The sequence below is a fragment of the Galleria mellonella genome, unplaced genomic scaffold (assembly GCF_026898425.1).
Source record: "Galleria mellonella isolate WM207_F2 unplaced genomic scaffold, CSIRO_AGI_GalMel_v1 utg200, whole genome shotgun sequence".
In the NCBI taxonomy this organism is placed as follows: domain Eukaryota; kingdom Metazoa; phylum Arthropoda; class Insecta; order Lepidoptera; family Pyralidae; genus Galleria; species Galleria mellonella.
The window spans coordinates 2,020,042-2,043,047 of NW_026442034.1; the positions used below are offsets into that span (position 1 = coordinate 2,020,042).

General features: G+C 36.7%; 2 protein-coding genes across 5 annotated transcripts in view; one reads left to right on the plus strand and one right to left on the minus strand.

Moving 5' to 3' along the window:
• The first annotated feature begins 1,646 nt into the window (after positions 1-1,646).
• On the plus strand, positions 1,647-14,915 carry LOC113519593 (myrosinase 1-like). Its single transcript, XM_052894186.1, has 9 exons — positions 1,647-1,778; positions 6,470-6,573; positions 7,333-7,525; positions 8,884-9,055; positions 9,663-9,870; positions 11,054-11,148; positions 11,869-12,171; positions 13,055-13,296; positions 14,421-14,915. The coding sequence occupies exons 1-9, from the start codon at positions 1,732-1,734 to the stop codon at positions 14,572-14,574; spliced, it is 1,518 nt and encodes a 505-aa protein (XP_052750146.1). The 5' UTR covers positions 1,647-1,731; the 3' UTR covers positions 14,575-14,915.
• Positions 14,916-19,147: 4,232 nt separating this feature from the next.
• LOC113519522 (zinc transporter 2-like) overlaps positions 19,148-23,006 on the minus strand; it is a 35,718-nt gene continuing 31,859 nt past the window's right edge. For all 4 annotated transcript variants that reach the window (XM_052894189.1, XM_052894188.1, XM_052894187.1 and 1 more), the window contains exons 9-10: positions 22,038-22,146; positions 19,148-19,425 (exon numbers count right to left, since the gene is read on the minus strand). In XM_052894189.1, coding sequence (XP_052750149.1) covers positions 19,280-19,425; positions 22,038-22,146 — 255 coding nt within the window. In that variant the 3' untranslated portion in view covers positions 19,148-19,279. The remainder of the gene's footprint in view (positions 19,426-22,037; positions 22,147-23,006) is intronic.

The window sequence follows — 23,006 nt, forward strand, 5'->3', positions numbered from 1 at the left end:
GTGGTAACCGTCGCCTATAGACACGAGCAGTACCATGGACATAACATAGTATACTGTTTCGCCCATGATACCCCCATACGTTGCCATTTCTGAGGACTCAGGTATTATTTCTCTGTATCCTATAAATCCACTGCCATATCCCACCGTTCAACCCAGTATTTATCCCTTAGTTATTTATTTATAAAAGACACACCAACAATATGCTCACAACAGTAAAGCAATACACAATGTTATAAGTAAGTAAAAAGTGAAAAATTACTGTTTATAAATGCTTAAATCTAAGTTTACTTGAAAAAAAAAAACATTTCACTCCTTCCTTAGTTATCCCTTTCATTACCAGAGGGAGACTTTGTACAAAAGTCGATTGCTTGAGTACCTCTGTCCCATTCGTGTTTCAACCGTGAAGCAGTTGTGTTTGCATGACTGTGTGTCGGTTTGAAGGGTGAGATATGGCGTGAATTTACTGGGTACATAGGAATAACAACTGAGTCCTCAGAAATGGCAACGCATGGGGGGTATCATGGGCGAAACAGTATACTCTGTTATGTTCATGGTACTGCTCATGTCTATAGGCGACGGTTACCACTTTCCATCAGGTGGGCCGTCAGCTTGTTTGCCATTTTAAGTTGCATAAAAAAGTAGACATATACGTTAAATACATTTAATGACAATAAAGATAAAATTAATATGTGTACAATTAGGGAGACTTAATAAATTAATGTCGTTGCCCTGTCCTTCGCTTCTGATAATGGCCGGTCATAATACGTATCAATCATACAGGCAGGCGTTCATTCCAAATGATAATAAGAAATACCTAAGTTAAAGAAGGGATTATTAATAGTGGGACTAGCGGCCCTATTGCTAACAATGGAGTCAGGTCAGGATCACTGATTCACCCTGGCCTGACCCCAAAAGGACACCTCTACTCAAAGGTTGTCTGCAAGTGATTGTTTTAGCAATAAGACCATCTTTTGTATTTCATATGGTGTAATGTAACGTCGTATATATATATATATATATATATATATATACATACTTTAAGTATATATACTTTAAGTCAATTAGGGAAGTTCATGTGAGGAGTCTTTGTCATCTTAAAAAAAAACGAAAGGAGAGGAGTCGGGCAAAATTTTATTTTATTACCTCTCACAAATTTATAAAAAAAAAATGTAATAATAAGAATTTGCCATTGTGCCTCCGATCAAACTGTTTATAATTACCCCTCTCTATCCAAAGGTTGCCTGGAAGAGATCGCTTTTAGCGATAAGGTCGCCCATTATTTTCTCACTGTGATTATTTCTTGTAATTGTTTATATTTATAATAAGTTTACTAATGTAATCTTTTGGAGGAAACAATAAAGAGTATCTATCTATTTATCTATAATAATTTTTTTTTAATTTTTTTTTTTTATGGATTTGCCACCCAGTTCGAAATGCAATATCAGCTGAGAAGAACGGACAAGAAACAGCTGTTGCTTTTAACAAAGCGTGTGTCCTTCACCCGCTTCCCAAATTACAGCTACTTACATATAGTCGGTGCAATATTTTTAGATATAACCTCTGTAAACATAGCATCCTTTTTGGACACTTGCGTAAATAATGACGATGACTCACAACTACATCCTGTATATATGAATAATATATAATTATTATATATCAATAAACTATGAGATAGCGTCGCACTCATTGCTAATTGTCCGTGTGTGCCGTCCGTCATTGTGACAACGAATTATGGACGTACAATATTTCGTGTCGATTTTTATATTGCTCTGGAGACGGTTAGTTGTTTTTTTTTTTAACTTATATTTAATTAACATATACCATTTTAGACGTTAACTGTACGATGCTGGACATAGGCTCCCCCTATTGGGGGGTTTTGCCAGTAGTTGCCACTTTTAGTAGGCATTTTAATTACCGTAGTTTCTTTTTAATGCGCGATAGTGGTATGGTAACTTTGTACTATCGGTATACAATAGCTGGGCACCAGTGACGGATGATACTGGGTACAGAGGAATAATACCTGAGTCCTCAGGAATGGCAACGCATGGGGGGTATCATTGGCGAAACAGTATACTCTGTTATGTCCATGGTACTGTTCATGTCTATAGATGACGGTTACCACTTTCCATCAGGTGGGCCGTCAGCTTGTTTGCCATTCTAAGTTGTATAAAAAAAATTATAGGTGAGAATGACGCAGGTCAGTTAGCCCATCGTGACAAATTCACTAGTGAATCAATCAAAATAGTTTCCAGGGGGCACCGCGAGGAGGTCGTCCTGATATATTACTAGTAATAGGGTTACTAATCCCATTTTTAACAATCCCTTACCCCCTGCAGTAAGACCTTGGTGATGTTTTAAGAGAGACGCTACTGCCCATCCCTCGACCTTTTACTTAGTGGCCTCTCACGACACTCATGGGAAAAAAATAGTGGTCCATTCTATGCCGGGACCACACGGCCGTTATTAATTATTAGTACTCGAATTTATTTTTTCTAGTATGTAATAAGTGATTATTGAAATATTTATTTATTTAACATTTTATTGCACCAACATAACAAGATTTGTTGAACAATTTTAAATACGTATAGTGTAGTGCAAAAGGCGGTCTTGTTGCTAAGCAATCTCTTCCAGACAAGCTTTGGGTAGAAGGAATTAAAGCATAAATAGGTAGGTGGCGCGTTAAAAGAAATAGATCTGTAAAAAATAATTTCTGTGACAGCATAGTCATATACACATACATAAATAAACACTGACATCCAAATATATACATTTATATACATACACATACATATATAAATATATATACATACATACACATATACATACGTATATAAGCATAAATAAATATGATCATATTGACGTGACGAATTCAACAATAATTTATCACGATGGTCTCCAGGGTGAAAACCGTGTGTAGATCGAACTCATAGGGTATATTTTTAGCATTGGAACATTTAAACCCCATTACTAACAATCCCCTCTCACCCCGGTTTAAAGAATGGGATATAAAAGTAAAATTACAAAGTACGGAGGCATAAGACCATAGTCCTCAAGAAGGGGGGAAAGGATCGTTAGTAATGCCGGCTACCAGTCCCATTGCTAGCAATATACCCTGTCAGGTCGACCGCCACGCGGTTCCTTCTGGAAACCATCGTGCTGAGTTCCACGTGTATTCTTCACGATGGGCTGACTGACCTGCTTTTTTCATTATTCACCTATCATCCCTCACTGGTGCCCCGTCAGCGTATACCGTTAGCGCAGGCGGGGTTACCATTCCATTAATCACGCATTAAAAAAAAAGTCCTCAATAATGGCAACACATGAATAGTGTCATGGGCACGAAAATTTATTTAATTTAGATATTTTATTAGCTGTATACATAATAAGTGAATGCAGCAGATAAAAAAAAATATGTTATGCCGCGGTCACAGATAACGACAATGTACTTATTGCCCTTGTTAATATTAATTACTGGACGGTAGGGAAAAAATTAAAATTATATGTAAAAATTTGACGTTCATAAGCGGCTAAAATGTCCTACATGATTAAATGATTTTTGAATTTTGAATTTTGAATTTTGAATTATATTCATAACATTAGTGATGCGCGACTTTACTAATCCGACTGCTCACTCGAATAATTACTAATTATTCGAGTGAGCAAATCGTTCGGACTATTCGAATGATTTTCAAATTTATCGATTACTAATTTAATTCATCCGACTTCTAATGTCGTTTGATTACTAATATCATTCGTTAGTAGTCGTTGATGTACGAATGGATACGAACATAGCCGAGTCGACCCGATCGTTGGGGGGAGGGGGAAAGGGATTGTTAATAATGAGATTTAACAACCCCATTGCTAGCAATATACCCTATCAGATCGATCTCCACGCGGTTCCCCCTGGAAACCATAGTGGTTAATTCTTGTTCAATTGATCACTATGGGCCAACTGACTTGCCTTCATCCTCACCTATCACCCTTCCGTGGTACCCTGCCAACGTATACCGATAGCGCAGGCAAGGTTACCATTTCATCTTCACACATAAAAAAGACCCGATCGTTGGAATGTCTTAATTTTTTAATGGATTTTAACGAAACTTGGTACAATTATTCTTCATACTCCTGGGCAGGTTATAGTATACTTTTCATCATGCTACGATCAATAGGAGCAGAGCAGTGAAGGGAAATGTGTCTGTTACATCAAAACCACTGAACCGTTAGGAAGGACATAGGCTTATTTTACGAAAAACGACGGAAATGCCGACGAAGTCGCGGGCAACAGCTAGTATTTAATATAGGAATGAGGAACCGGATCGAAATAAATATAAATAAAATGGGTAAAATTACCCATTTCGAATATCACATACTAGTACATATATACTAGAATGGGTAACTGGGGGGAAAGGGATTATTAGTAATGGAGACTGAGAATCCCATTGCTAGCAATATACCCAAACAGGTCGACCTCCTCGCTATTCCCCCTGGAAACTATCATGGTTAATTCCTGATGAATTCATCATGATGGGCCAACTGGCCTGTTTTCATTCTCATCTATCGCCCTTCACTGGTGCTTCGCCAGCGTGTCCCGTTAGCGCAGGCGGAGTTACCATACCATTTTCACCCATCAAAAAAACTAGTATGGGTAGTCGCCGTTTCATATATTTATTTATTTAAGAAACACCAACAACATATTGCATTATAACATATAGATATAACAAACATTAAATACAATACAATATTAATGCACACGCCTATTATAGGTATTCACAGCATTCACTTTAACATAGTTATACAGTGCGAGAAAATGAAGTAAATAATAAAAATATATAATAATTATTAATAGAATGCCGTTGCATTCCTTTTAAACCACGTCCAAAGCATAACTGTGGTTGCCAATCCACCTGCCAATCGTGGCAACTACTAGCAAAACCCCCTCATAAGAGGAGGCTTGCATTCAGAAGTGGAGTGGTGAAGTTAAAGGCTGATATGTTGGTAATGAATGCCTCTGACTACCCCGTTAGGGACAACAGTCATGAGTATACTTATTTATTTTATTTAAAGTACTGATATCTTTTGGCTTTTTTGTTTGTATATGCAAATAAAGAAATCACGAGCGATATTTGTAGCATTCTTCGAAAATGCTTATCAACGGCGATGACTCACTCGCTTTAAGAATTAAAATACCTTTGTGCATATCAGATAAATAAATCTTAATATATGTAAGTATTTAAATAGACTTTGAAGTCTATTGCTTGGGTACCTCTGTCCCATTCGTGTTTCTACCGTGAAGCAGTTGTGTTTGCATGGCTGTGTTTCGGTTTGAAGGGTGGGATACGGCGTGAGTTTACAGGGTACAGAGGAATAACACCTGAGTCCTCAGGAATGGCAACGCATGGGGGTATCATGGGCGTAACAGTATACCCTGTTATGTCCATGGTACTGCTCATGTCTATAGGCGACGGTTACCACTTTCCATCAGGTGGGCCGTCAGCTTGTTTGCCATTCTAAGTTGTATAAAAAAAATCTTTTTAGTTGTTTAAGATCCCACCGCTGAGTTTGGAATGTTTTTGTTCACTGAGAACCCGAAATAAGCTTAGGGACTCTTTTCAAAATGACTTTTTTTTTTCTTTTTTATACCTATAAAATAATTTCATATTTACAAAAATACTAGCTTTTACCCGCGACTTCGTCCATGTGAGTGGAGTATGTTTACTAATTGAGATAAAAAGTAGCCTTTATCCTTCCTCCGTTCCATATGATTGGTTCAGCCATTAAAGCCCTACGAGATAACAGACAAACAAACTCACTTTCACATATATATTATTAGTATGAATCTACCTACAGTGATCATATTTAACATTGTTTTATTAGGGTATATATTGTTAACCCTTCTTTGCATATATATATATATATATATATATATATATATAGTTTATTATATATTATTATACTTTTATACCTAAATTGGATAATATAAATGCTAGCATCATTTTGTATCCATAATCCATAATATGATATAAAGATGATTAAATGATCATTCTTATCATCAAAATGATTATATTTATCTCTTATGATAACTATTTATTCATAGAAAATGAAACTATACATTAATTTATACATACCTATATATGTATTTTTTTTTGATAGGTGAAAAAGGTATGGTAGCCCCGCCTGCGCTAACGGGATACGCTGGCGGAGCACCAGTGAAGGGTTATCGATGAGAATCAAAACAGGCCAGTTAGCCCATCATGATGAATTCATCAGGAATTAACCATGATAGTTTCCAGGGGGAACCGCGAGGAGGTCGACCCGGTTGGGTATATTGCTAGCAATGGGATTCTCAGTCTCCATCACTAACAATCCCTTTCCCCCCATATCAAATATTAGTGCAACTACAAGATTCTTCGCATTCAGAAGATTTATAATTCGATAACTCAAAATGTTTTATCATATTTTATTATTGCAGGACAGACTCATCAGACGCATATCCTAAGCTATGCTTCCCAGAAGATTTTATGTTTGGTGTGGCAACCGCGTCCTACCAGATCGAAGGGGGATGGAACGTATCAGGTAACTTCTAAACACCTATTATGTATACGACGGTAGACTAGCATACGGTTCGCCGGATCGTATACAGCACCGCTACTATGAGTTTCTATAGACAATTTATTGAAATTGTTTGAAATGATGCCTGCAGTCATCTTTCATCATCGCACCGCTCGCTATCGAGAAGGAATACATCCTCACACGCTTGAGCCTAAATGTTCACGTACAGTGCGGTTTCAGAGAAATTTTCTCCCACGAACGCTCAGGTTGTGGAGTGATCTTCCTGCCAAGACTTTCTAGAGACAAAATTTTTTTTTTATACAATTTAGAACGGCAAACAAACTGACGGCCCACCTGATGGTAAGTGGTAACCGTCGCCTATGGACATGTGCAGTACCATGGACATAACAGTGTATACTGTTTCGCCCATGATACCCTCCATGCGTTGCCATCCCTGAGGACTCAGATGTTATTCCTCTGTACCTTGTAAATTCAAACTGAAACATAGCTGTGCAAACACAACTGCTTTACGGTTGAAACATGAATGGGACAGAGGTAGCCAAGTAAACGACTTTTGTACAAAGTCTCCCTATGGTAGACTTTGTACAAAATGAAGGTATGAGCATGAAATTCTTCAAAAATCGACGTATTAAAGTTTTTTAAATGTTACAGGCGTCCATAGGCTACGGTAACCCACTTTACCATCAGACGGGCCGTATGCTTGTTTGCCACCATTGTAGTATACAATATTATACTAGATAATACAGAAATTGATTATTAAAGGCAAAGGTGAAAGCATATGGGATCGTTATACGCATCAGTATCCCGAAAGGGTGTTCGATCACAAGAACGGTGATGTGTCTGACGACTCTTATCACCGGTACAAGGAGGACGTGAAGCTACTGAAGGAATTAGGAGTGAACTTCTATCGCTTCTCTATATCATGGCCCAGAATACTGCCGACTGGATTTATCAAGTGAGTATATTATGAAATTTATACATAGAAGAGGAATGAGCCCTGATACGACAGATGACAGGGATTGAGGCGGAGGGATTGCTAATAATGGAGGCTAAGGGCCCCATTGCTAGCAATATATCCAACCAAGTCGATCTCCACGTGGTCCCCCCTAGAAATCATCGCGCTGAATTCCAAGTGTATTCATCTATAGACTAAATGATCTGTCTTTTCATCCTCGCCTATCATTACTCACTGGTGCCCCGCCAGTGTATACCAATAGCGCAAGCGTTACCATTCCATCATCACCCATTAAAAAAAAGATGACAAGCATTTGTGGAAGAAAAAGACATATTGCTCTGCAATGAATAAGAAAAACAAGGCAATGATTATACCATTGTGATATTTGTATGTATTCGCCGTATGGTCGTAACATAGAACAAGCCACCCCTTCCTTTCCCGTGGGTGTCATAAGAGGCTACTAAGGGAGGGCGAGAAATGGCCAACAGCGTCCCTCTTAAAACATCACCAAAGCCTGACTGCGGTTGTCAATCCTTCTGCTAAGCGTAACAACTACTGACAAAACGCTCCAGGGGAAGGCTTATGTTCAGCAGTGGACAGTTAAAAGCTGATATGACGATGATGATGATCATGTGCACATCGAAGGAATTGCAGGTGTTTTACTGGCCTTTTAAAAAGAAATATGCTCTTTTCTTGAATGTTACGATGCCATATTGGTTCAAAAATACTACGACTGGAAGATGATTTCAAAGCTTGATTATGCGTGGAAGAAAATGACTTAAAAATGCACTCATCCAGATTATTGGCATGTTGCCATACATGTGCTAATACGCCATGGCCGTAGCTAGGAGGGGGGAGGCATTGAAGGGCAATGCCCTACTTTAAAAAGCTTAAAGCCCTACCTTAAAATGAAAGGATCCAAGAAAATTAGACAGATTTGCTTTCTCGAAGTCTCTTAATTACGGCTTCTGCCCTACCAAAAAATTCTTTTGCCCTACCTTAAACTTGGGTCTAGATACGGCCCTGCATGTTGCTATTCTAATTTGTATCAAATCTACTGGTATACTTAGAGTACATTATCTTACAATCAATTCTTTACAGGGGGGAAAGGGATTGTTAGTAATGGAGACTGAGACTCCCATTGCTAGCAATATACCCAACCAGGTCGACCTCCTCGCGGTTCTCCCTGGAAACTATCATGGTTAATTCCTAATGAATTCATCATGATGGGCTAACTGGCCTGTTTTCATTCTCATCTATCACCCTTCACTGGTGCTCCGCCAGCGTATCCCGTTAGCGCAGGCGGGGTTACCATACCATTTTCACCCATCAAAAAAAAACAATTCTGTACGTTCCAGTGACATCAACAAAGATGGTATCAGATACTACAACGAGCTGATCGATGAGTTGCACCGTAACAATATCGAGCCAGTAGTGACCATGTACCATTGGGACCTGCCGCAGGTACTGCAGGACCTTGGCGGCTGGACAAACCCCATCATAGCAGATTACTTCGTGGACTACGCAAAGGTTAGCAATAGGTCTGTAATACGAGACTCATAGCCATGGGGTCCCGGCATAGAATAGGCCACCCCTTCCTTTCTCGTGAGTGTCGTAAAAGGCGGCTAATGGAGGGCGAGGAATGGGTAGCAGCGTCCCACTTAAAACATCTCCAAATCCTAAATGCGATTGCCAATCCGCGAACCAACTACTAGCAAAACCCCTCAAGGGGGTGGCTTATGTTCAGCAGTGGACAGTTAAAGGCTGATATGGTGATGATGATGATAAATAAAATTATGGGTTATAGGATTTAAGAACTTCAAGTCACAAAGAATCTCAATGTCACTTTACCAGAGGGAGACTTTGTATAAAAGTCATTTGCTTGAGTACCTCTGTTCCATTCATGTTTCAATCCGTGAAGCAGTTGTGTTTGCATGGCTGTGTTTCGGTTTGAAGGGTGGAATGTGGCGGTGAATTTACAGGATATAGAGGAATAACACCTGAGTCCTCAGGAATGGCAACGCATGGTACTGCTCATGTCTATAGGCGACGGTCACCACTTCATTTAAATACATTTTAGTTCCATCAGGTAGGTCGTCAGCTTGTTTATCATAATAAGCGCAATTTTAATCTTCAGGTGCTATTTAAAGAGTTCGGCGACAAAGTCCGCTTCTGGTTGACCTTCAACGAGCCACTGTCCTTCTGTCACGATGGATACGGCGGAAACGATGCACCTGGCGGCCAGGCCAGTGGCCTCGAGGACTATATGTGTGGGCACAACGTCCTTAGAGCACATGGAAAGGTCTATACGCTTTACAGCAAGGAATACAGGAATGAACAGCAGGGTAAGTTTATTCTCATATGTAAATAAAAAAAATATAAATATAGATCTTGGTATGTAGCCTAGGTCTGTTCTCTGAACATTCAAAATATTTGTCCATTAAGGAAGTATGGTATGTAGCAGAGAGCGGTCATTATTTATATTATATAATAAATAATCAAAATGTTATACAATTTTTTTTATAAATGAATGAATGAATGAATGGTTTATTTTCTCTTCACAAAAGGTAGCATAAAGTGACAACTTGAGGTACAATTTGATATGTAAGACCAATTTTGTGAGAGACTGGTGCTTGCGGTAGGTTTTGAAGAACCTGTGTTACAAGTCACAGATATATTACAGAGTGATAAAGATCCATGATCAGAAGATGGCAAATAAGCACACACCCCATCATGATCCCATGATGGGGTGTGTGCTTATTATACTCATGAGCCCATCGTGACGAATTCAACAAGAATTGTTTACGATCGTTTCCAGGGGGAACCACGTGGAGGTCGACTTAATAGGGCATATTGCTAACAATGGGACTGTCAAACTCCATTGCTAAAAATCCCTTTCCCCCACCCCATTCTGTTAGGAAAAACTTTTTTAACCTTCAGTAAATCAGTTAAGATATATAGATACCAGAAACTATATACTGTTCTCTGATGTAAATGAGTAATTAAATATAAATAAAAGAGAAAAAACAATGGAAAAATTCAATGTAATCTTTTCGTCTATAGATAGTAACAGTTTTAAAGTTACAGTGCGCTTGGATCAACTTCCTAAAGTAATTCGGATCAACTATTAAAAATTATTTATCTTAATCAACTACTTTGACGCGATTGAATAAACTACCTAAACTTTTTTGGATCGATCACCTAAAGATCATATTAACTCCGATTCACGCTTGATCGTTTTTAATAAATATTATCTAATAGGACCCGTAATTACCATACGATACCATCATCTTATGGTGTTTTACCATTGGAAGTGTTTTGCCAATAGTTGCCACGCTCGGCAGGCGGATTGGCAACCGCAGTTACAGGACTCTGTTGCACATCTTCGCCCTTCCTTAGTCGCATCTTAAGATATCCACGGGAAAGGAAGGGATGGCCTATTCTATGCCGGGACCACACGGCAACTCATACTTGCATAGTTGAAAACATTAGCTAACTTATTTGATCATAATGGAATGTTGTTTATAGGTTCTATTGGAATCACATTAGACATAGCGTGGATGGAACCTGCCACCACTTCTAAGGAGGACCAGGATGCTGCCGAAACAGCGAGACAGTTTACTGTAAGTCTTCTTTTGTAATTATAGACTAGGGCAGCAGTAAAAACCTGAAAAAAATATATTTTAAAATTTGAATAAGAACTCCTATTAAGTTCCAAACTAGTCGAGAATCCCCGAATTTGAAATGTAAATCAAGTTTATATAAATATTGACAATTCATTATGACTCATAATATTTATTTTTTATACAACTTAGAATGACAAACAAGCTGAGGGCTCACCTGATGGAAAGTGGTAACCGTCGCCTATTGACATGAGCAGTACCATGGACATAACAGAGTATACTGTTTCGCCCATGATACCCCCCATGCGTTGCCAGTCCTGAGGACTGTTATTCCTCTATACCCTGTAAATTCACGCCATATCCCACCCTTCAAACCGAAACACAGCCATGCAAACACAACTGCTTCACGGTTGAAACACGAATGGGACAGAGGTATCCAAGCAATCGACTTTTGTACAAAGTCTTCATCATCATCATCATATCAGCCGTTAACTATCCACTGCTGAACATAGACCTTCCCCTTGGAGGGGATCCAACACTCCACCAGGGATTCATGCTTAGCAAGTAGATCCCTGACTCTTAAGTTCCCTTCAGTTAGGCTTTGGTAATATTGGCCATTCTTCGATTATTAAATTCCCTTAGTCGCCTCTTACGACACCCACGGCAATAATAGAAAATGTACAAATGTTTTTCTTTTTATGTCGATTTTTTTGTTCTCAGTATGGCTGGTTCGCACATCCAATTCTCACAGACGAGGGAGACTACCCCCAGATCATGCGCCAACGGATAGACCAAAACTCCAAACGCCAGAACTTCGCTCGATCTCGTCTACCGCACTTCACCAGTGACGAAGTACAGGAAATCAGAAGCTCCTTCGATTTTCTCGGGCTGAATCATTACACCACGTACATGGTCAGCCCCGGAGACAACAAGACCAGCGCCGTGCCATCGTTCAATAACGACATGGGTGTCAGTATGAGTCAGAAAGCTGAGTGGCCTAAATCGAATTCCTCTTGGTTGAAGGTAAATTATTTTTCTGTGCATAGGATCTATTAGATCCTGGCAGTTTATTGCCAATAGATAAGGAAGTTGTAGTAGCCAAAGTGTACGTAGTAAAGTTGTCGAACTTAACGTTTCAAGATTATGTTGGCTCAGCCTTTACGTGTCCACTGCTGTACATAGCCTCCCCCCTTTTTTTTGCGTTTGAATTGCGTCTTAGAATCGGCGATGTTTTCTTTTTTTACTTCGAATATATATTTTTTTACTTCATTTTTTTTATATTTTCATGTCTTTTGATGGCAGTTCCACATACCACTAAGAGGGGCATCAGCTTTAATGCCGTTCTAAGTTACATGAAATGACTCGGGGAAGTAGCTGTGAATGCTTTAGTCAGGACTTAACTTTTTATCCCTTTCAGACCTGAACGATACGTGAGGTGTAACTTTAAAAAATTCTAAAACCGCGCGCAATTCATTTTTACGTACGAAGCTGAAATAACATGATAGTGAGATTTTAAACCAGCCAATAAAAAATCATTTTAGCGGTTAGGTGGTGCAGTAGTCTCGTGCGTGCCGGCAAGATGGCTTGGCTCCAAAACACGAAAATATATTTAATCTGAAAGAAAAAAAATCTTGGGTCTGAAAGGGTTATATAATTATTTTTCAACCAATTTTAAGAAGACTCAAGTCGGTTGTATTTTTCTATAATTGTCCCTTCATAACTCCGTCAATAATAAATAGATTTGGAAAATTCTTTTTTTATCTTAAAGGATATACTTACTTATTGCTCCTGAAGAAATTAAAAAAAATCGGTTTAGCAGTTTAGTTTTTAAATCTAAATAACTGGGTTTGCCACAATCGAAATCAAATATTTTTTATTAACCCCTAAATTTTCAATATCTTTACAGGTGGTCCCGTGGGGCTTCAGGAAAGCTTTGAACTGGGTAAAGACTACATACAACAACCCAAACATTTTGGTAACTGAAAACGGTATCTCGCTAAAGCCCGGTTTACACGATCCGAAACGTGTAAACTACATCGATGGATATTTGAGGGCGTTACATGACGCTATCTATAAAGACAAATGCAGGGTCATAGGGTACACGTATTGGAGTCTGCTGGACAATTTTGAGTGGATGAGAGGATTCTCGTGAGTATTCCTGGTATAACTCGTAAAAAATATATTTAAAAAAGTTCATAGCAAAGATCTTATTTATATTTGATGAAGTTGCTAATGTAGTTATTAAGAGAGTTCATAATAAAGCTAGAATAATAGACTGTGTGGACCTAATATAGAATGGACGGGGGGAAAGGGATTGTTAGCAATGGAGTTTGACAGCCCCATTATTAGTAATTAGCCCTATTAGGTCGACCTCTACGTGCTTCTCCCTGGAAACCATCGTGAACAATTCTTGTTGAATTCGTCACGATGGGCTAACTGACCTGCTTCATCCTCACCTATCATCCTTCACTGGTGCCCCGCCGGTGTATACCGATAGCGCGGGTGGTGTTACCATTCCATTATCACCCATTAAAAAAAAACATAGAAAGGACCATTTTCAAAAATCGATCAGGCACATTGAAAAATGTTGAATTGTTTTTGAAAATTGACATATAATTATAATTACCACACAAAAGTGTAAGCAAAAGATATCATCATCATCATCATCAGCATCATATCAGCCATTCACTGTTCACTGCTGAACATAGGCTGTCCTCTTTTGGGGGGATCCCTATAGGGTTTTGCCAGTAGTTACCACGCTTGTCAGGCAGGTTGGTAACCGCAGTTAGGCTTTGATGATGTTTTAAGAGAGATGCTGCAGTCCATCCCATGACCATTTTTTTTTTATTCGTGATAAGGGTATGGTAACCCGGCCTGCGCTAACGGTATACGCTGGCAGAACACCAGTAAAGGGTGATAGATGAGAATGAAAACAGGCCAGTTAGCCCATCATGATGAATTCATCAGGAATTAACCATGATAGTTTCCAGGGGGAACCGTTTCGAGGAGGTCGACCTGGTTGGGTATATTACTAGCAATGGGATTCTCAGTCTCCATTACCAATAGTATTATATTGACTGTGCCATTACTAACAATCCCTTTCCCCCCCCCCCCCACGACCATTACATTCTTTTAGTTGCCTCTTACGACACCCACGGGAAAGCAAGGGGCGGTCCATGCTATGCCCGGACCACGTGGCTTTAGTATAGTTTATTGTTCGATAATATATCTGTTAGTTAATTTATTTATATAAATTAAAATGTTTATTTCAGTGAGAGATTTGGACTTTACGAAGTTGATTACGAATCAGCGGAGCGCACCCGTAGCCCGCGCCTCTCCGCTTCCTACTTCAATAATGTAGCCACTACTGGCTGCTTGCCGACGTCGTCCGACGATTACGTTGAATATACACTTACCAATAAATAAATCTATATAAACAACAAGCTATATCCCGCGGCTTCGCTCGTATTTGTACCGCCATGTTAAAAATAACCTGTAAGAATAATTATTTTTTTCAAATCTGACTAGTAATTATATATATATATATAGGTATCAGTATCACTCCAATATCTATATATTCGGTTCCTCTAAACTATAATGGCGGAAATATTTTCCGTACTAGTCGTATATCTATTTATTCAATCGAGTGCTTCATTTCGATATTCTATATATGATCATCAACTTCGTCCGCCATATTCAATTTTAATATAACCGTCTTTTTCCCATTCTTCCTTTAAAAGACGTAATAAATTATAATCAAAATGTCACAGTTCTTTTATTTTTGTTTTTAATAACATAGCCCTTCTTTTGTTTAGGTTTATGTATAAGGAGATATCAGAATCGCTTTTATACCACAGGTGACAAACAAGCATACGGCCCACCTGATGATAAGTGATTACTGTAGCCTATGAAAACCTGCAATACGTCGTAATCAAAATGTCACAGTCCTTTTATTTTTGTTTTTAATAACATAGCCCTTCATTTGTTTAGGTCTAGTTATAAAGAGATATCAGAATCGCTTTTATACCACTAAGGTGACAAACAAGCATGCGGACCACCGCATGGTAAGCGGTTACCGTAGCCTATGAACACCTGCAATATCAGAGGTATTTTAAATAAATCGTTTAAATATGTATTGAACACCTCTTTTAAGATTAACTCCTTTTATATCACGCAAATTCCTCTTATAAAACGCATGTGCGTTACATACATTTTAGGAAGAAATATGCTCTTTTTTAAAGGTTACAATGTCGGTTTTTTTATCCACTGTTAAGAGTAGCACCCCTTATAAACTACCATAAGAGGATTTCGGTAAGGATTGTTAGTAATGCAGACTGCCAGTTCCATTGCCAGAAATATATCTTGTCAAATCGATCTTACTGTGGGCCCCCTGGAAACCATCGTGCTAATTTCCAGGTGTATTCATCACGACGGGCTAACTGGCTTGCCTTTTCATTCTCACCTATCATTGCTCACTGGTGCCTCGAAAGCGTATACCGTTAGCACAGGCGGAATTACCACTCCATTATAACCCATTAAAAAAACTACCTAAAAAACCCGTTCTGAGCCACATGCTTCTATCGACTGCCTGCAACACATTTTAGGTGCTAGTATTAATTATTCTACTTAATTTTTTAAAATTCTTTCACCTATCACAAAGTCCACTATCAGCAAGTTACATAGACTATATATTCTTTAAAAAAAAAAGAAATTAGAGACCCGTACAAAAATTACAATAATATCAAACCAAAGGTATCAAAAATTTTGCCAATTAAAGCCAATATAAAATACTAAACTACCTTTCTATCTACCCGTGCGAAACCGGGGCGGGATGCTAGTAATAATATACAGTTCTTTGCTGTAAACATTAATGTATTTCGTTGTATATTTTACATTAAAAAATAACACTAGAATACTTGGGATAAATTCGGATTTCCGGAATACTTAAATACAACTAGGTGTAACACATATAAATTAAATCATCACACAATATTCGTTTCTGGAATACATTATTCCTATTTCGGCAATCACTTAATGTGAACTTATTAGTATAAATTGTTTATAAGAGATTTGAGAATTAAGACAAGAATTAAAGAGAATTAACTATCTAAGGCACACTGGTATATCTTACAATATGTACGTTTTGGTCCGTAAATTAATAAGCACAAATTTTTCCATATAAGGAAATACAGTGAACGCTCTATATAAGCAACATTTTTTTATATTTTATTTATTCTACTCAGCTTAGTTAGTAAAAGAAATAAGTAAAAATATTTTCCAGACGGTAAATATTTTTATACTCATTTTTTCCTCTATAAGCAACTTTTCCCAATAAAAATTTTTTTTATTGAAATTAGTTCAAATGAGTCGCTTATATAGAGCGTTCACTGTAATATCAAGAAATTTGCAGTTAATAATGCTAAAATTGGATGATGTAAGGACTCTAACAATACCCCATGTATGCAAATCTGTTTAGGCGTTCAGAAGTTATGATGGAATATAGAGACTCACATACATGAACTCTGAAAACATTATATTCTTTTTTGGCTTGCCATGTAAAATGGCATGATATGTAGCTATCTCTTCTATATAAAAAAACATCTGTACATATTTAAATGTATGTAAAAAGCGAGAGTTCAATTTGCAAGCAAAATATCCAGATCACAGAAGAGTAGAGCTTAGTTTGAGAAGAGGAGTAAGGATTAATTCTTTTTTTTTCAACACAGAGGTAAACGAGCATGCGGCTCCCCTGATGGTAAGTGACTACCATCTATTACTATTTCTTATTATTACTATTACATTTATAGCAAGTTAAGAGATATCCAAACTAAAGAACGAGTGGGAGGATGAATAATGGGATGAAAGTGGAATGTTAACCCCGCCTGCGGGTAATATTATTATTTTTATAAGTTTATCTCTATCAGTGTAACTTAGTGTGAACGTTAATCCATTTGTTTATTCCCATCTCTTATAAACTATAAATCATGCAATATTATAATAATATAAATTTCATTTAAATGGGACTAAAAGGACCACATATTAATATGGTTCATTATAGCATCTTAAAACAATTTACCATTAATGTAATTGACAGCTTTCTAAGGCGATCCGTAAAATGGGCTGCATGTTACCTTTTAAATTAAATTTACTGTAAAATATACTATTTATTATTAATGTTGAAAATCATTAATAAAAAAAAAATATAATGTACAAACGTGTAACAACTGCACAGAATAACATGCAATTTTTAAAAAAATATACTCAGCTGTATATATTAGTATAAATAAATGCTGTAAGAATACTTTCATACAATGAATATTTGATTGTAATAAAATGTAATACCTACGGGAATACTATATAATAATAATAAACAATTACTAAATCGTATTTTTGTTTAATGTAATATGTAATCATCAAGAACAAAGCGTATCTTTAATTTAGTAATGACTATTAATAATCAAAATTTGTCACTACTAAATAACTCACAGGGTACACAAGTTCCATTTTTAAATATTATTAAAAGATATTGCAAATTGCATAACAATTTAAAATTTGGCAGTTAAGAACCTGTTTCACACGACCTTTTACTATTTCATGAGCAAAAATTTACCATTATTAAAAATAAAAGTTACTTTAAAATCAACTCACTGTTACTAACTCATTGTGGAAATATTAATATTTGAATGTTTATATACAAAAAAAAAATTATAAATAAACAAACAACAAAATTTTATAACGATAGAATTAATAATTATATTTAACACAAAACTATTTGCAACTCTAATTCTTGCATTAAATTTGATATGTGAGTAACTTAAGCACATCCTGTGTAAATTGTTTATCTATCTACCTGTATATCCTGAAAAAAAGATTTGCTAATTTTTAGTATATATATATATATATATATATATATATATATATATATATATATATATATATATATATATATATATATATATATTACATGTGTTAACCATAGTAATTGATCAGGATGTGCTAGGAATATGTATATAATAAAGTTACAAAATACGAATATACCCGTAACTTTATATTTTGGAATAATCTTGAGGGCATATATACACTAACTTAGCGGCCTTAATTTAACTACATAATTATATCTAATGTTGGACCATATTTGATAATGCTCTGCAAAAATCCTAAATTGGTTTTACTTAAATTTAATAATAATTGTAAAGGTAACTAGTAAAACGAATAAGTTATTAAATATTAAATGAAATATTCAATTCGAACTATTCGGTACAAACTACTTTTGGTGAAATCAGAACCTATTAACTTTACTTATATATATCATTTATATGAAATTGTTAAACACTTTTATAACACTAATAATGAGTAGGGATATACATTTACATTATTACATGTATCACATCTCCATATTTAGAAATAATAAAATTTTCATAGTGCCTCCGATCAAACTGTTTATAATTACTCCTCTCCATCCAAAGGTTGTCTGGAAGAGATCGCTTTTAGCGATAAGGTCGCCCATTGTTTTCTCATTGTGATTATTTCTTGTAATTGCTTATGTCTATAATAAGTTTACTATTGTAATCTTTTTGAAGGAAACAATAAAGAATATCTATCTATCCATCTAAGGTATGTAAAAATCTTGGTCAAATTTAAAATAATTAAATACAATTGACATTTGTTTATCTCTACTCAATTTTAGTTAAAGTTTTGGATAATGCAAAAATATATAATGTAGAACTAACTAATCGATTGGAGGCCATTTTAAAAAATAAAGTCTAACTAGAAGTAACATCGAAATCGGTGCAGAATTGCAACGCATGGGGGGTATCATGGGCGAAACAGTATACTCTGTTATGTCCGTGGTACTGCTCATGTGTATAGGCGACGATTACCACTGTCCATCAAGTGAGTCAACAGCTTGTTTACCATTCTAAGTTGCATCAAAAAATTGCAGAATTACGGCCTATAATACCCAGAAAAGAAAAATATCTTCGAATTAAAAGAGTAATCGCCAACATTATCGGAAACATGCTTTATTATTTAAAATTAAACTTAATCCGTGGTGCCGCTAAGTTTACAGCCGCTCAGTTAACTTACTCATTCTAACTTCTTCATAATCAGCCTTCTAATAAATACTCCCCGTTCAAGACTGCGGCATCTTACACTGGCTGCACGCTTCCATACCGTCGTTAAACTCTTCAATCTGAAGTGTCATTTCGAAAAAGTTGTACTTCTCGTGGACTAGCTTTGTGGCTTGTTCTAGAACCTTCTGTGGACTGACGCCGGTACCTGTTAAGTTAATGGATAAGTTCAGCTGATCAAACACATTTAGTTTATGGTAATACCAGGGGGAAAGAGATTGAAGGGATGAAATTTAACAGACCCACTATTAGCAATATACCCAGAACTAAACAACCTGGAACTTAATACCCGGGTACTAGTTGCACTCCTAGAGGGGGAAGGGGGGCTTATAAAAAAAATATACCCAGAACAGGTCGATCTCCACGTGGTTACGACTGGAAACCACCATGGTTTATTGTAGGTGAATTCGTCACGATGGGCTAAATGACCTGCTTTATCTTCACCAATCATCGCACACTGGTGCCCTGCTAGCTTATATCAATAGCGCAGGCAGGGCTATACTATTCCATTTTCATCCATTAAAAAAAAATACCGCGTGTCCTATTGGTTTACGCTGACGGGAAATGAATGATGGATAATAGGTAAAGATGCTTTGCTTATTTTGAATGACATGGGGGTTAGTGGAGTCTAGACGATGGTTACGTTTTGTATTTCTTATAACATTTTGTCGCACAAAAAAAAACCGACTTCAATTGTGGTAAAACTAGTTATTTGGATTTAAAAACTAAACTACTGAACCGATTTTGATAAAATTTCAATGGGACCAATCTGTAAGTAAAGACTTTTAGATAAAAAAATCCAAATCGGTTCACAACTGACGAAGTTATGAGATAAATCAATTGAGAATCTCTTTTTTTTATACAACTTAGAATGGCAAACAAGCTGACGGCCCACCTGATGGAAAGTGGTAACCGTCGCCTATAGACATGAGCAGTACCATGTACATAACAGAGTATACTGTTTCGCCCATGATACCCCCCATGCGTTACCATTCCTGAGGACTCAGGTGTTATTCCTCTGTACCCAGTAAATTCACGCCACATCCCACCCTTCAAATCGAAACACAGCCATGCAAACACAGCTGCTTCACGGTTGAAACACGAATGGGACAGAGGTACCCAAGCAATCGACTTTTGTACAAACTCTCCCTCTTGGAGTCAATTGAAAAATACAGGATTTATAATGTAAATATACAATTTTTATGTAAGTACCTTCATTTTCCTCCAAATACAGCTAAAAATGAATAATAATCTATATAAATGACAATTCAGCTTTCTAATAGTTATAATACACTTACTACAAGATCACGATACTCTTTGTATTGTACCAATTTTGTTATGAAATAATATTTTTTTTTATACAACTTAGAATGGCAAACAAGCTGACGGTCCACCTGATGGAAAGTGGTAACCGTCGCCTATAGACAGGAGCAGTACCATGGACATAACAGAGTATACTGTTTCGCCCATGATACCCCCCATGTGTTGGTATTCCTGAGGACTCAGGTGTTATTTCTCTGTACCCAGTAAATTCACGCCATCGTCATCATCGTTGTCAATGTATACTATACTAATAAGTATTAAACTAATATTTTATGGCATGAATTAATTATGAATAAGGGGATAAGCCTTTTATTCATAAAAACTCAAATATTCTATAAACCTACTTTAACTATAACGAGGTTTTGTCACTGTCTTTCAAATTAAGAAATTAGCGCAAAAGAAAGAGACAAAAATGTTACATGTTTACAATTTTATTTTAACATAACAATAATAGTTGGACATATAGTATCGAGAAGTTTTTTGTAGTAATTGATATTTTCTTCAATATTGTAGAACATACTTTTGTTCTATCACCAATAGTTTCCGCAGTGCACGCGACGAAAGATATTTTATTGCATTTTTTTACACCTTGAGTTACATTACTAAAGTTTTAGAAAAGATCCCTATTCTTTTTTAGCAATAAATATAACCTATGTTACTCAGGGTGAATGTAGCTTTCTAATGGTGAAAGAATTTTTGAAATCAGCAAAGTAGTTTTTGTGTTTATTCATTACAAACATACATACACACAAAAATACAAATCTTTCCTCTTTATAATATAAGTGTAGATGTAGATGATTACAGACACATACACTATGATCTAATATGAGATGATATAAAGTAAAAATACAAATAAGATTTTTATATGAGTAGGTACGGTGCGTACGTGATAAGCGCATGAAATGTCACAACGAAGTTAGCCGCGCTACAAAGCGCTGCGGCCGCAGTCGGCCGCTATCTTCATGCGAAACTTCATTTAAGGTATTGGCGCAATATCCATAGGCGTGGCGGAATAATATATTATTATAATATATTTGAGAATATTTTCTGCTACACTTTCTTTACTAACATAATTTTAAGTATGTTAATAACAAATATATATTTTATTGCCTAACTAGTGACCCGCCCCGGCTTCGCACGGGTGCACATTACATACACATCACATTAGAAACCTTTAAAATTATCAGTGTTTCTCTACAATATTATGCATGTATTATACATAGAAACCTTTCTCTTGAATCACTCTATCTATTAAAAAGAACCGCTTCAAAATTCGTTGCGTAGTTTTAAAGATTTAAGCATACATAGGGACGGAAAAACAGCGACAGCGACTTTGTTTTATACTATGTAATGATAGTAAATACGAGTAGATTTGATTGCAAATAAAATGGATCTTATTGTCTGATATTAAATAGATTTGAATTTGAAGTGACATACGTATGGCTAGATGCGCGGCGAGCGCGGTCTTGTCCAGCGAGAGCGCCCACATGCGCAAGTTGTGCACGCGCAGCACGCCCGGCAGCGACAGGAACGTGTTCGCCACATCCTGCGTGTGCGCACAAATTGCGTTATGTAATACTCGAACATCCCCTAATTCTGATATGCCCATGAATGAATAGCGCATTCATGTCTATAGGCGACGGTTGCCATTGTTCATCAGATGGACCGTCAGATTGTTTACCATTTTAAGTTTAATAAAATACAAGCAGATTTGTACTAATAAAGGATTTATGTACAAAGTAAAGACAGGATAATGTTGTATAGAGAAAGAATAATTAGTGTAATGTGTAATAACAACGATTGGGTAGAAGAAAAAATAAGTCGGTCTCAAAATAGAAACGTGATATCGCTATTTCAGTCGACTCGTGACCACGGTCAATGAAACTTGATCGAAACATTTTTTTTTATACAACTTAGAATGGCAAACAAGCTGACGGCCCACCTGATGGAAAGTGATAACCGTCGCCTATAGACATGAGCAGTACCGTGGACATAACAGTATACTGTTTCACCCATGATACCCCCTATGCGTTGCCATTCCTGAGGACTCAGGTGTTATTCCTCTATAGCCAGTAATTTCACGCCATATCCCACCCTTCAAACCGAAACACAGCCATGCAAACACAACTGCTTCACGGTAGAAACACGAATGGGACAGAGGTGCCCAAGCAATCGACTTTTGTACAAAGTCTCCCTCTGGTATCATCATCGATATAACATCGAGGTACAATAAACCAGAATAGAAATAATTTTTTATCCAAATGGACTTGTTTACAAGCTGTTTTTAAATGGTCAATTTTTATGATTGTACTGCTGGGTTCAGGATGATGTTATTTGCTAAAAAGAACCAGCAAGAAACTCAACAGTTACTCTTTTCAAATATTAATATGTGCAAAAGAATTTTAC

What these genes read in the sequence shown, in the direction of transcription:
- LOC113519593 (XM_052894186.1), top strand. Translation starts at nt 1,732, where the DNA reads ATGGACGTACAATATTTCGTGTCGATTTTTATATTGCTCTGGAGACG. An exon ending in ATACAGGAATGAACAGCAGG is followed by an intron (nt 9,871 to 11,053) that starts GTAAGTTTATTC and finishes TGTTGTTTATAG; the next exon opens with GTTCTATTGGAATCACATTA. An exon ending in AAACAGCGAGACAGTTTACT is followed by an intron (nt 11,149 to 11,868) that starts GTAAGTCTTCTT and finishes TTTTGTTCTCAG; the next exon opens with TATGGCTGGTTCGCACATCC.